This window comes from Salvia hispanica, chromosome 6, assembly GCF_029641045.1.
Source record: "Salvia hispanica isolate PSC_SH4W2 chromosome 6, Shi_PSC_v1, whole genome shotgun sequence".
NCBI lineage: Eukaryota > Viridiplantae > Streptophyta > Magnoliopsida > Lamiales > Lamiaceae > Salvia > Salvia hispanica.
In genome coordinates this window covers 44,214,736-44,227,093 of record NC_142697.1, presented here as the reverse complement: position 1 = coordinate 44,227,093, position 12,358 = coordinate 44,214,736, and the positions used below count along the sequence as shown (strand labels likewise).

The following is a 12,358-nucleotide window of genomic DNA, read 5'->3' as shown; positions in this document are numbered from 1 at the left end:
TTTTCTATTTGACTACATTTTATTTTTTATAGGTTCAAAAGAATTTCATCCCAAATTTTGTTTCAAGTCCAACTCAAACACACACAGCAATTTCCTAAATTCAGAAAAGCAAAAGTGAAAAAGATCACACCCTATAAAGCAATATGGTGGAGAAAGCCAAAAAAACAAATAGAAAATATAATAAACAAGGCAAATCATGCATATACACTTAAGATTCCATGATATATATATACTTTTCTGCTCCATGCAGCCTCACTCTCCCTCTTCACACCCTCAAAATGTCAGAGATTATTGCTGTAGACCCCATAAACGATGATCGAAATCAAGCTAGCACCAGCACCAGCACAAGCAGAAGAGGTTACACTAGAGATGATTCGCGTCCCTTCACGAGATCCCTCACTATGGGGCGTGATCATGTCACTGAGCCCTTTGACAGTGAGAAGTTGCCTGTCACTTTGGTTTCTGAGATCCAAAGATTTCTCCGTGTCGCTAACTTGATTGAGGTTGACGAGCCTCGGGTTGCTTATTTATGTGAGTTGAGCTTTCGTATGTGTAGTTTCAGAAGATTGTGTCATGATGAGTCCTTTTTTGTGTGTGTTTTTTATGTTGTTTTTGAGTTAGGCATTAATGATCTATGACTTGGTATTTTTGTGAGTTTTTGGTTGATTGAATACTAGTGTTTCTTTTTTCATAATTTAGAAGATCAGTGATACATATATATGTATAATGTGACAACATTTTACAATGATCAAATTCTGGCAAAAGGCAGGGGAAAGACAATGCAAGGATATTTGTATATGTGATGAAAGTGACTGATTGAGGTTTTGTCCAGGCCGTTTTCACGCCTTTGAAGTCGCGCATAACTTGGACAGGAACTCAAGTGGGCGAGGGGTTCGGCAATTCAAAACTTCTCTTCTTCAGCGGCTTGAGCAGGTACACTGAAGCTGAAAAGGGATACTTAAGTGGGCAGATTCTTAGATTTCTTTTCAATTTCTCAAGTCTTGGTTGAACTCCTCTGTTTCGGTTTCGTATGACTGCTTAAATGAGCCTTTTGTGTGAAAGTTGCATCAATCTTCATTTCTCAGGATGAAGAAGTCACAATTAGGAAAAGGAAGGAGAAGAGTGATCTAAGAGAACTATGGCGTGTATATAGACAGTACAAAGACTACATCATCAAGCATGGTGCCGGAGAATATACTTTGGAAATTAGGTGATGACACAGCTCTTGTAGTCTACATCATTCATCGACAGAATCATTCATATATACTCACAGCACGTGTATTGGTATCGTTCCTTGTGTCAGGGAAAAGTTGCAGAAAGCTCGTGCGATTGCATCTGTTCTATTTGAAGTGCTGAGCACAGTTACTTCAGCAGCAGGCACACAGGTTTTCTTGCGTTCGCCATCTTTTCCCTTTCCATTCACTCGATGATTTAATGCCTTTGTATGGTCTCAATGCATACTAATAGTAGTATATTTCTTCGTGACTAGGCACTTGCTGAGAATGATCATTCGAGATCTGAATTCTACGTGCCTTATAACATTCTCCCTCTTGATCAAGGAGGTGCTCGTCAACCTATAAGGCAACTTCCTGAGGTTAGATGCCATGATAAGTTGTTTTGACGACCACTTAGATGTAGCTCGATTGTCTAGCTCCTACGTCGAGTTTTGACAGAATATAGAATTCCACAGATCAAATATGCGATAGCTGCTGTAAGAAATGTCCATGGCTTGCCTTTCTTGGATGAGTTTCAGAGGCGCATGCCGGATATGGATATGCTCGACTGGCTTCAGTTCTGCTTCTCATTTCAGGTGCCTTGTTTTGTTTTTGTGATGCTGTCCAAGAAACTATGAAGCAGTTTTGCCTTTTCTCGTTATAACTTGTCCTTGTTGTCGACTTTCGCTAGAATGGAAACGTAGCCAACCAGAGGGAGCATTTGATCCTTCTACTTGCTAATGCTCATGTTCGTCACTCTCATAAACAAGCAAAGGTGTTCCTTTAATCTAGCATTTTATTTCGGAACAACTTTTTTTTTTTTTTTCTCTTCTCCAATCTATGAGAAATGACTTAATTTTGGTTAATAGTTAGGGGAAGGAGCTGTGGATGAGCTAATGAAGAAATTCTTCAAAAACTACACAGAGTGGTGCAAGTTTCTTAACCGAAAAAGTAACATCAGGTCAGCATAGAACCTAACATTTTTTCTTTGTTAGCGACACCATTTCTTACAACATTTCGTTATTCAGGTTGCCATACTTGAAACAGCAAGCCCAACAGTATAAACTTTTGTACGTTGCGCTTTATTGCTTGATATGGGGAGAAGCAGCAAACTTAAGGTTCATGCCGGAATGTCTCTGTTACTTATTTCACCATGTAAGTTGATCGCGTAATTCTATCTGTCACTTGCTCCCCCGTTGATGGCTGAAGATGGATGGCTTAATTTAACTTGCATTCTCTGGCAGATGGCCAGTGAGTTGCATGGTATGTTGAGTGGTGCAGTGAGTATAGAAACCGGAGAACTAGTGAAGCCCGTGTATGGAGAAGGACACGAGTCTTTCCTTAGACATGTTGTTTCACCAATATACACGGTTATATGGGAGGTACTTTGAATCCTAGACTGGTTAAACTCGTACATCCTCGTATCTGCATATTTCTAATTTTCCACCAATTTACTGAAGGAAGCTATGAAAAACAGAAACGGGACGACAGATCACTCGACATGGAGGAACTATGATGACTTGAATGAATTTTTCTGGTAAGAAAATACATGGTTGGTGCTACTCATTCACCATCTTGTTCATGTGAAAACTTTGCTGATTAAATTTCAGGTCTTCCGATTGCTTCGAGATAGGTTGGCCGATGCGTCTGGATCATGATTTCTTTTACACAAACCCTTCAAATAGTAGAAAAAAGAAGAAGAAACTCAGAACACCAGACAAGACTCCTGAAGAAGAGAGAATCAACATTGATGAAGACGAAGAGATGGGAGTAAGCCGGCTTCTAACATTGAATTTGTTACTATACCGACTTCTCCATATTCATGTTATTGGTGATCCTCAGGAACCTGTAGAAGAAGTGAAGGAGCCACAGTGGTTAGGGAAGACGAATTTTGTTGAAATCCGTTCGTTTTGGCAGATTTTTAGAAGCTTTGATAGAATGTGGAGCTTCCTTATTTTATCCCTTCAGGTAGTTCTGAATCAACCAGCATCTTTTTTTGTTTCCTGAAAAAAAACTACATTATCTTAATTTTTTTTTTCACTGTAAAATTCTGTTTAGGCAATGATCATAGTGGCATCCCATGATCTAGAATCTCCGATACAATTTTTTGAAGCATCCGTGCTTGAGGACGTTATGAGCATCTTCATCACATCAGCAGTCCTTAAATTCATCCATGCCATCCTTGACGTTGTCTTCACATGGAAAGCTAGATGCACGATGGATCATAATCGCCATCGTAAAGATTTGCTCAAGATACTAGGGGCAATGATATGGACAATTATCCTCCCTATATACTATTCGACCTCTAGGAGAAAATATAAGTGTTATTCTGCTCAAGAAGGGAGCTGGCTCGGCGATTGGTGCTACTCTTCCTACATGATAGCAGTTGCATTCTATCTGATTACCAACGGAGTCAACATGGTCCTCTTTCTTGTGCCTGCAGTGGGAAGATATATTGAGACATCGAATACTCGAATATGCACAGTTTTCTCTTGGCTGGCGCAGGTAAGACTTTCGGATTTTTTTCATCCACATAATATTTGAGTTTTGAAAAGCTGTTCAATCTTTCTTTCACAGACTACTGATTCTCTTCATTGTACTAAAAGATGTTGATGTGTTTTTATTTATAATCTTCTATTGTACAAAAATATATAATCTCGGGTGACACTTTTGAATGGTTTGCCTCTTGTAGCCTAGATTATACATCGGAAGAGGAATGCAAGAAAGCCAAGTATCAGTGCTTAAGTACTTTCTCAAATCTTTGCTCTGATTTTGTTTTGGTTAATGTGATTTTTTTTATGATTTTTTATAAATTTCTCTCTTTATGGTTTAGGTACACTTTTTTTTGGGTGCTGCTACTACTAAGCAAATTCACATTCAGCTACATATTTGAGGTAATAATCTAATCATCCCCGGCTTACTTCTCGTCGGCCTTAGGCCATTTCTACCAAAGATCCTTTTATCTGTTGTTTGTAATGCTTCTATCTTCAATATACTTTTTCCCTTTTGCAGATAAAACCTCTCATACAACCAACGAGGCAGATCATGAGGATCGGGGTCAAGAACTACGACTGGCACGAGCTTTTTCCTAAAGGTAAGTCGTGCAATGCTTTTCATGGACCGTACAGAAATAAGCAGGATAAGTTCAATTTTCATACTTTTTTTTTGCTGATATTAGTGAAGAGCAACGCTGGCGCCATAGCAGCTATCTGGTCGCCTATTATCCTCGTAAGCATCTGCAGAAACACCAGTGCTTCAATTCATCACGATGAATATTAAATCTTTAATGTTATCTATTATGTATGGCCAATGTGTGCAGGTGTATTTCATGGATATACAAATATGGTATTCTGTTTACTGCTCTGCCTTTGGTGGAGTTTTCGGGATTCTCCACCATCTTGGTGAAGTAAGTTGATCTCTTCATCTACTGTCATTTCTTCGATTATGTATGCGTAATGCTAAACTTCCGAGGCCTTTCTCAATCAAACAGATTCGTACACAAGGCATGCTGAGGAGTAAATTCGATAATTTGCACTTGGCATTCAATGACTGGCTTCTACCGCCCCCGGCTAAAGACAACAAAGACGGAATCAGAATGTGGCTCTGCCAGCCAGGCTTTCTAAAGGTACTTTCCTCGTTTTTCTAAAAATGAAAAAACTTCGTAAATGCTACTATCTAACCGGCTCGTTTCAGGGTTTAGAGAAAAAGAAGGGAGGAGTTCTCAAGTTTGCTCTTGTGTGGAACCAAATCATTAGTAGCTTTCGGGAGGAGGACCTGATTAGTAACAGGTTGAATATGGCTCACCAGGTCTTTTCTTTCGTTTTTCGTTTTTATAGTTTGGCTTATCATGCTAAATAATAACAACAGTATTATATATCACTGGATGCAGGGAAATGGATTTGATGAAAATACCTCTTTCATCAGAATTGCTTAATGAAAACAATAATGTCCGTTGGCCTGTTTTCCTCTTAGCAAATAAGGTAATGATCGAGTGTGAGACTCGAACTCCTTTCTTGATCTGTGTTGATCATAAGTTTAAGAAAGCTGTTTTTGTTTTCAGTTCTCAACAGCTCTTAGCATTGCTAGAGATTTTGTTGGAACATACAACAGTCTCCTGAAAAAGATCAAAAGGGACAAATACATGCACATGGTTGTAGTTGAATGTTACGACTCGCTTAAAGAGATCTTAGATATCCTCGTGGTAGGCGACATGGAGAGAAGGTAGACTATGATTTTCCAATCATCCTCATTTTCAAAACTGTGATATTTCTTCGAATTCATCGTTATACTTCAGTCAACATATATGCCTTTCAGAGTGGTATTTGGTGTGATTGATGAAATCGAAGAAAGCATTGGAAAAAGATCACTTCTTGAGGACCTCCGCATGAGTGAGTTGCCGACTTTGCTTGCTCTTTGCACTAAATTGATCAAGCTACTGGTGAGTTCTAAGCCGGATATATCTCTGATCAAGTACTTTCCTTCATTATGTGTACCTTCATGGAAATTTTAGCGCGTCAATTTAGGTTGAAGGCGAAGAAGATCATCGTTACAGAGTTGTGAAGACGCTCCAAGACATTCTTGAGCTTGTAACAAATGATTTGTTCATAAATGGCTCCAGGTTGCTAAACTAAAATCTTACTCTAAATTTCTTGTTACCATTTCCTTCTGTTTTTCACTCATGATTTGAAATTTTGCTTTCATTGTCTATGCATTAGAACGATGGAATTGTTCGAACAAGAACAGCAGCAAGAGGGAGTCAGAACTGAATTCTTCGATCCTCCTGATCCAGAATTATTTGCTTCATTGCATGCTATCCATTTCCCTTTACCGGATTCTGGCCCTTTAATGGCAAAGGTAATCTGAACTCGTCTTAGCTAGTGAACAAGATCGCGGGACATTCACCTAACTAACTGAAAACATTGGATGACAGGTTAAGCGCTTTCGTTTGCTGCTTACTGTCAAAGATACAGCTATGTACATACCTTCAAACCTGGAAGCTCGAAGGCGAATATCATTTTTCGTTACTTCTCTGTTTATGAATATGCCTAGAGCTCCAAAAGTTCGTAATATGTTGTCATTCAGGTGCCATTTCTTACTATTCGGTATTTCAAGTAAACCATAAATTTGTGCTGATGAAAGTTTTTGCAATGGCAGTGTTTTGACTCCATATTTTATGGAACAAGTCAAGTTTTCGAGTAGAGAGCTTCACTCCAGCAAAGAAGGAGTTTCCATTGGATTTTATATGCAAAAGATATTTCCAGGTTAGCTTTTGTGAAATTTAAAAAAAATGAAGAAGAAAAGGTTCTTTCTAGTCTCAACATCTCTGCTTTCCGATTTTTCACTCAGACGAGTGGGAAAATTTTCTGGAGCGCATGGGAAGTGAAAATGAAGATGACATGAGTGAGGATGTGAATGAGGAAGAACTAAGAGACTGGGCTTCGTTTCGAGGCCAGACTCTAAGTAGGACTGGTGAGTAACTTCCAAGACTGAACTACTGTTTTTGGTTAAGAATTCGTGCTTCCATCTGATTCTAATGTTCTTTTTCTTACAGTCCGAGGAATGATGTATTACAGAAAAGCACTGAAGTTGCAAGCTTTTCTTGAGATGTCTGAGCACGAGGGTTTGTTTCTCGGACTATTATTTCAGACTAATTTCTATCTATCTGTGAGCTACATTTATGGGAAATTATATACATCCAGATATTCTTCAAAGCTATGAAGCGATTGATAGGGCGAACGACACTTTATCAGCGCAGCTTGATGCATTAGTAGACGTGAAATTCAGTCACGTTGTTTCATGTCAAATGTTTGGAGCACAGAAGGCCTCGGGTGACCCTCAGGCTCAAGACATTCTTGAGCTGCTGATAAGGTCAGTTGGATTCTGGGAAATCTTTGGATTAGTATACAACTTCTTGAAACTGATGTAATGAGCATGAAATGGTTGTAGGCATCCCTCGTTGCGCGTGGCTTATGTCGAGGAGAAGGAAAACTTTGAGGTGGATGGGCCTCCCAAAGTCTATTCTTCTATCCTTGTCAAAGCTGTTAATGGTTTTGATCAGGTATAGTTTACACTCACACCTTCATTTTGTGTGATTTCTTCTCTAGTTATCCTAATTGAACTGTCGTGTAGGAAATCTACCGGATAAAGCTTCCCGGATCTCCAAACATTGGGGAAGGGAAACCTGAGAATCAAAACCATGCTATCATTTTCACACGCGGTGAAGCTCTTCAAGCCATTGATATGAACCAAGTAAGCCTTAGCTTCTTCTTCTTCTTCGCCTTCACCTTTCTTCTCCTTTGTGATATCATTGTGATTAGGTTTTTTTTGACAGGATAACTATCTTGAAGAAGCTCTCAAGATGAGGAATCTACTGCAAGAGTTTCTACGGCCTCAAAGAAGGAGCCCTCCGACTATCATTGGCATGAGAGAGCACATATTTACCGGAAGGTTAGACGATCATATTTTACTTGATATGACAAAAAAGAATGGATAGTGAAATACAAGAGATGGAATCTGATTTTGTTTCATTTTTGTGCAGTGTTTCTTCTTTGGGATGGTTTATGTCATATCAAGAAACCAGCTTTGTGACAATAGGCCAAAGACTTCTAGCAAATCCCCTCAGGTAATCTACCAATCATCTTCACAGCTAAACTAATCGAACAAGGTTTCTAACGTTGTTGGCGCGTAATGCAGGGTAAGATTCCATTACGGACATCCAGATTTATTCGACAGGATATTTCACTTGACTAGAGGCGGCATAAGCAAGGCGTCAAAGACCATAAACTTAAGTGAAGATGTGTTTGCAGGTATTTATTCAAAACAATTGAAACTGGTGTTTTTCATCTATGGTTGGAAGGAGAAGTGAGTTTTTGTGCCTTTTTAGGATTCAACACCACGCTACGTCGTGGACATGTAACGTACCACGAGTACATGCAAGTTGGCAAGGGCCGTGACGTTGGACTCAACCAAATCTCAAAGTTTGAAGCCAAAGTGGCTAATGGCAACAGTGAGCAAACTCTTAGCCGTGACATATACCGCCTTGGGAGACGCTTTGACTTCTTTCGGATGCTTTCTGTTTACTACACAACCGTCGGCTTCTACTTCAACAGCTTGGTAATAATCTCTTCAACACTTTTTTTCAACTGTCTTGAATTTTGCTGATATGTATCGGTATCCGTGGCAGATATCTGTGATTGGAGTGTACGTGTTCCTCTACGGACAGCTTTACCTCGTCCTCAGTGGCTTACAGAGAGCTCTGCTTTTCGAGGCAAAGGTGAAGAACATCAAGTCTCTGGAAACAGCGCTGGCGTCTCAGTCATTCATACAGCTCGGGCTGTTAACCGGTTTGCCAATGGTGATAGAGTTAGGATTGGAGAGAGGTTTCCTCAACGCCCTCAAAGATTTCGTGCTGATGCAGCTTCAGTTAGCTTCTGTTTTCTTCACTTTCTCTTACGGAACAAAGGCTCATTACTATGGCAGAACCATCCTGCACGGGGGCGCCAAGTACAGGCCAACCGGGCGCAAGGTGGTGGTCTTCCACTCGAGCTTCACCGAGAACTACAGGCTATACTCACGGAGCCACTTTGTGAAGGGGTTCGAGCTCCTTATTTTGCTGATTGTGTATGATCTGTTTAGGCGGTCGTATCAGAGCAGCATGGCCTATGCACTGATCACCTACGCAATCTGGTTCATGTCGCTGACATGGCTGTTCGCGCCCTTTCTGTTCAATCCATCCGGATTCGACTGGGGCAAGATTGTGGATGACTGGAAGGACTGGAACAAGTGGATCAAGCAGCAGGGTGGGATTGGGATTCCTCAGGACAAGAGCTGGCAGTCGTGGTGGATCGAAGAGCAGGCTCATCTCCTGCACTGTGGGATCGCGTCTCGCCTCATTGAGTTCATCCTCTCCATCAGATTCTTCCTCTACCAATATGGATTGGTGTATCACCTTGACATATCAGGCCAGAACAAGAACTTTGTTGTGTATGTCCTTTCTTGGATTGTCTTTGTCATCATTTTCCTCCTTCTCAAGGTGATTATATCCTCTCTATCTCTCTTGTCTTTCTCTCCTTTGCAATGATCTCTCTCTCATCTAGAATACATATGCAGGTTATCAATGTGGGGAAGAAGTATCTAAGTGCTGATCACCACCTTGCATTTAGGCTGTTCAAGGCCTTCATTTTCATGGGAGTGGTGGCAACAATTGTGACTCTTTCTCTCATCTGCCATCTATCCATGAGGGATCTCATTGTTTGCTGCTTAGCCTTTCTGCCTACTGGCTGGGGCATGATACTGGTGCGAACGAACATAGTTTACGCTCGTGTTAGAGAGACACTATTAACTTGCATTGTTTCTTGATTGGTTGTTTGGTGATTGGTTGATCAGGTTGCGCAAATAGTGAGGCCGAAGATCGAGGGCACGGGGCTGTGGCACTTCGTGAGGGTGTTTGCCCGGGCCTACGACTATGGGATGGGCGTGATCCTCATCGCACCCCTCTCGGTGCTGGCTTGGCTGCCGATTATATCAGCTTTCCAGACGCGTTTCCTGTTCAACGAGGCGTTCAGCCGGAGGCTGCAGATCCAGCACATTCTTGCTGGGAAGAAGAAGCATCAGTCATGAGTCTGCACCATTCATTCATATGAATGTAAATACACAAACACACTACATTTGTGGATGTATATCAACTTAGTTTAGGTCATCATTTTTTTCCTTTATAGAAAATAGAGAAACAAGTTCAATAATTTCATTCATTGATGACTTTTTCATCTACATAAATTGGTTGGCATAAGTTCATAGTGAAAAATCTTCACCTCCATTTTTATTTGATTTTGGCATTATTGTAAAGTTGCATAGAATATGGCCGACATAAATCATACTATATCGATTAGAGGTGAGCAAAAAATCGAAAACCGAATATCCGAACCGAACCAAACCAAATTTTGAAAGTCGGACCAGTTTTTTCGATTTTTCGGTTCAGTTCGATTTTAAAAATACAAAAATTTCGATTTTTTGGTTCGGTTCGATTTGGGCGGGAAAAAAAAACCTAAAAACCGAAAAATTGAATTATATTTTAAATATATTTGTTTATTTTTATTCTATTAATTTAGTATATATTATATCATATTATATAATATATATTCTTTTAATATATTTTTATATAATAGTACATATTATATATATTCTATTAATTTTATATTATATCTATTTATATTCTATTAGTATATATAAAATAAAATAAATTATATATATATATATAAATATTAATATATATATTTTTTTTTTCGGTTTTTCGGTTTTTTTTTTAAATTTTGGTTTTTTCGGTTTGGTTTAGTTTTTTACATCGATGTCACCTATAATAAGTTAAACGATATTGTCTATTCACGAATAAAATACTACATGTTCATAAACCAACCAAAAATTTGAGAAAAATATGATTTTTCCAAATAATTAAACATAATTTCAAATTTTAAAATTTTAAAATATTATTGTCTTTTCTTATTAAATACAGTTAAACCCTCGGAAACTGCGAAATGGAACAATAATGTCGCCGTCGCATCTCCTCCGGCGGCCGATCTCCCAATCTCCCCTCTTTCCCCCAATTCTCCAACTCTCTCTCTCCTTCCACCAATTCGTCCCCTCCAAAACCCGCCCAAATCCCCCTCTCGACAGCGGCGGCTGCCCCGATCTCCTCCGCCACAGAGACTGGCTGAGCCCGCCGCAGGTAATCCGAATCTTCCAAGCCCTAAAAGACCCCAATTTCGCCCTCCCCCTCCTCGCCCAGCTCTCCACCCGCCGCGACTACAACCCCAACGAATCCCTCTACGCCACCGTCATCCACAAGCTCGCCCTCGCGAAGAACTTCGACGCCATCGAATCCCTAATGCAGCGAATCAAAATCGAGCGCAAGTGCCGCCTCTCCGACGCCTTCTTCCGCGATCTGATCAAGCTCTACGGCCACTCCGCCGGCCGGATCAACGCCGCCGTCGAAACCCTCTTCGCCATGCCGGATTACAAATGCTGGCCGAGCGCCGCCACGTTCAACACCGTCCTCAATTTACTAGTCACCACGAAGCAATTCGAGGTGGTGCACGAGGTCTACGCGGCGGCGGCGAGGCTGGGAGTGGAGATCGACGCCTGCTGCCTGAACATAATCGTGAAAGGGCTCTGCAGCAGCGGAGACATCGAGGCTGCACTCCAGGTGCTCGACGAATTTCCCCAACAGAAATGCGCCCCCACGGTGCGGACGTTTTCGACCATAATGCACGCGCTGTGCGGGCGGGGGCGCGTGGGGGAGGCGTTCGGGCTGCTGGAGAGGATGGAGACAGACGCCGTGGAGGCGGACGCGGTGGTGTTCAACGTGCTGATCGCGGGGCTGAGGAGGCAGGGGAGGGCGGGGGAAGGGGCGGGGATGATGGAGAGGATGATGAGGAGAGGGTGTGATCCGAACCCGGGGACGTATCAGGAGGTGCTGTATTGCTTGCTGGATGGGAAGAGGTTTAACGAGGCGAAGAGGATGATGGAGACGATGACGGATAAGGGGATGAAGCCGAGCTTCGAGTCGTATAAGATGGTGATAGAGGGGTTTTGTGGGGAGGAGGAGGGTGGTGGAGAGGTGGAGTGGGGTTTGAGGGAGATGGTGGGACATGGATTTGTGCCTAAGATGGGAATGTGGAAGAAAATGGTGCATTGTGTACTCAGAAAAAATGTTGTTGATTCTGTTTTCTTACAAATTATCTAAAATTAAGGTTGAGTATGTTTGAGTTCTAATCTGCTTATTACAAATCTTTTCTCAGTCGTGTGCAGGGACTTAGGATCTAAGTGTTGGATTGAGTTGGATGTTGGTGATAAATATGGTCGAAGGGTGGGTGCAAATTCACTAGTTACTACTATTTCGTTGTGAAAAAAGTATAGGTTTTTGTACAAATTCATCAATATTATGAATATAAAAAAGAGTGAAGTACAAATTTAGTACCTATGTACGGAGGTTAACGCTAGACACCCCTATGTTTTAAAAATATCGCCACACATCTCTATGTATGGATTTAATATTATTTGAAGGATTTGTTCACTGGACTTTTAAATCCTTTTTCCACTTGAATTTAACTAAAATGCCACTAAGGACATTCTGGTCTTTCTAAAACAAG

At 41.0% G+C, this 12,358-nt stretch overlaps 2 protein-coding genes across 4 annotated transcripts; both read left to right on the top strand.

Annotated features, from left to right (window-relative positions):
• Positions 1-201: 201 nt before the first annotated feature.
• On the top strand, positions 202-9,989 carry GSL04 (glucan synthase-like 4). Of its 2 annotated transcripts, XM_089060493.1 has the most exons (40): positions 202-531; positions 833-933; positions 1,086-1,210; positions 1,304-1,385; positions 1,490-1,594; positions 1,691-1,810; positions 1,906-1,989; positions 2,084-2,175; positions 2,243-2,369; positions 2,459-2,596; positions 2,675-2,751; positions 2,825-2,984; positions 3,057-3,182; positions 3,273-3,719; positions 3,907-3,959; positions 4,048-4,108; positions 4,227-4,308; positions 4,393-4,442; positions 4,534-4,620; positions 4,705-4,839; positions 4,908-5,002; positions 5,104-5,194; positions 5,275-5,435; positions 5,529-5,652; positions 5,738-5,832; positions 5,930-6,068; positions 6,145-6,296; positions 6,369-6,475; positions 6,561-6,683; positions 6,766-6,834; positions 6,914-7,082; positions 7,161-7,272; positions 7,344-7,463; positions 7,546-7,661; positions 7,753-7,836; positions 7,908-8,020; positions 8,098-8,327; positions 8,398-9,246; positions 9,324-9,509; positions 9,600-9,989. In XM_089060493.1, the coding sequence occupies exons 1-40, from the start codon at positions 219-221 to the stop codon at positions 9,831-9,833; spliced, it is 5,934 nt and encodes a 1,977-aa protein (XP_088916619.1). In that variant the 5' UTR covers positions 202-218; the 3' UTR covers positions 9,834-9,989. The 2 variants fall into 2 exon arrangements, with proteins under 2 accessions (XP_088916619.1, XP_088916618.1); XM_089060492.1 differs by having other exon boundaries at positions 2,825-3,182.
• Positions 9,990-10,736: 747 nt separating this feature from the next.
• LOC125206874 (pentatricopeptide repeat-containing protein At5g18475) lies at positions 10,737-12,295 on the top strand. 2 transcript variants are annotated; one of them, XM_089060488.1, is made up of 2 exons: positions 10,737-11,919; positions 12,008-12,295. In XM_089060488.1, exons 1-2 carry the CDS (start codon positions 10,756-10,758, stop codon positions 12,023-12,025), a joined length of 1,182 nt encoding a protein of 393 aa, XP_088916614.1. In that variant the 5' UTR covers positions 10,737-10,755; the 3' UTR covers positions 12,026-12,295. The 2 variants fall into 2 exon arrangements, with proteins under 2 accessions (XP_088916614.1, XP_088916613.1); XM_089060487.1 differs by having other exon boundaries at positions 10,737-12,295.
• The last annotated feature ends 63 nt before the right edge of the window (positions 12,296-12,358 follow it).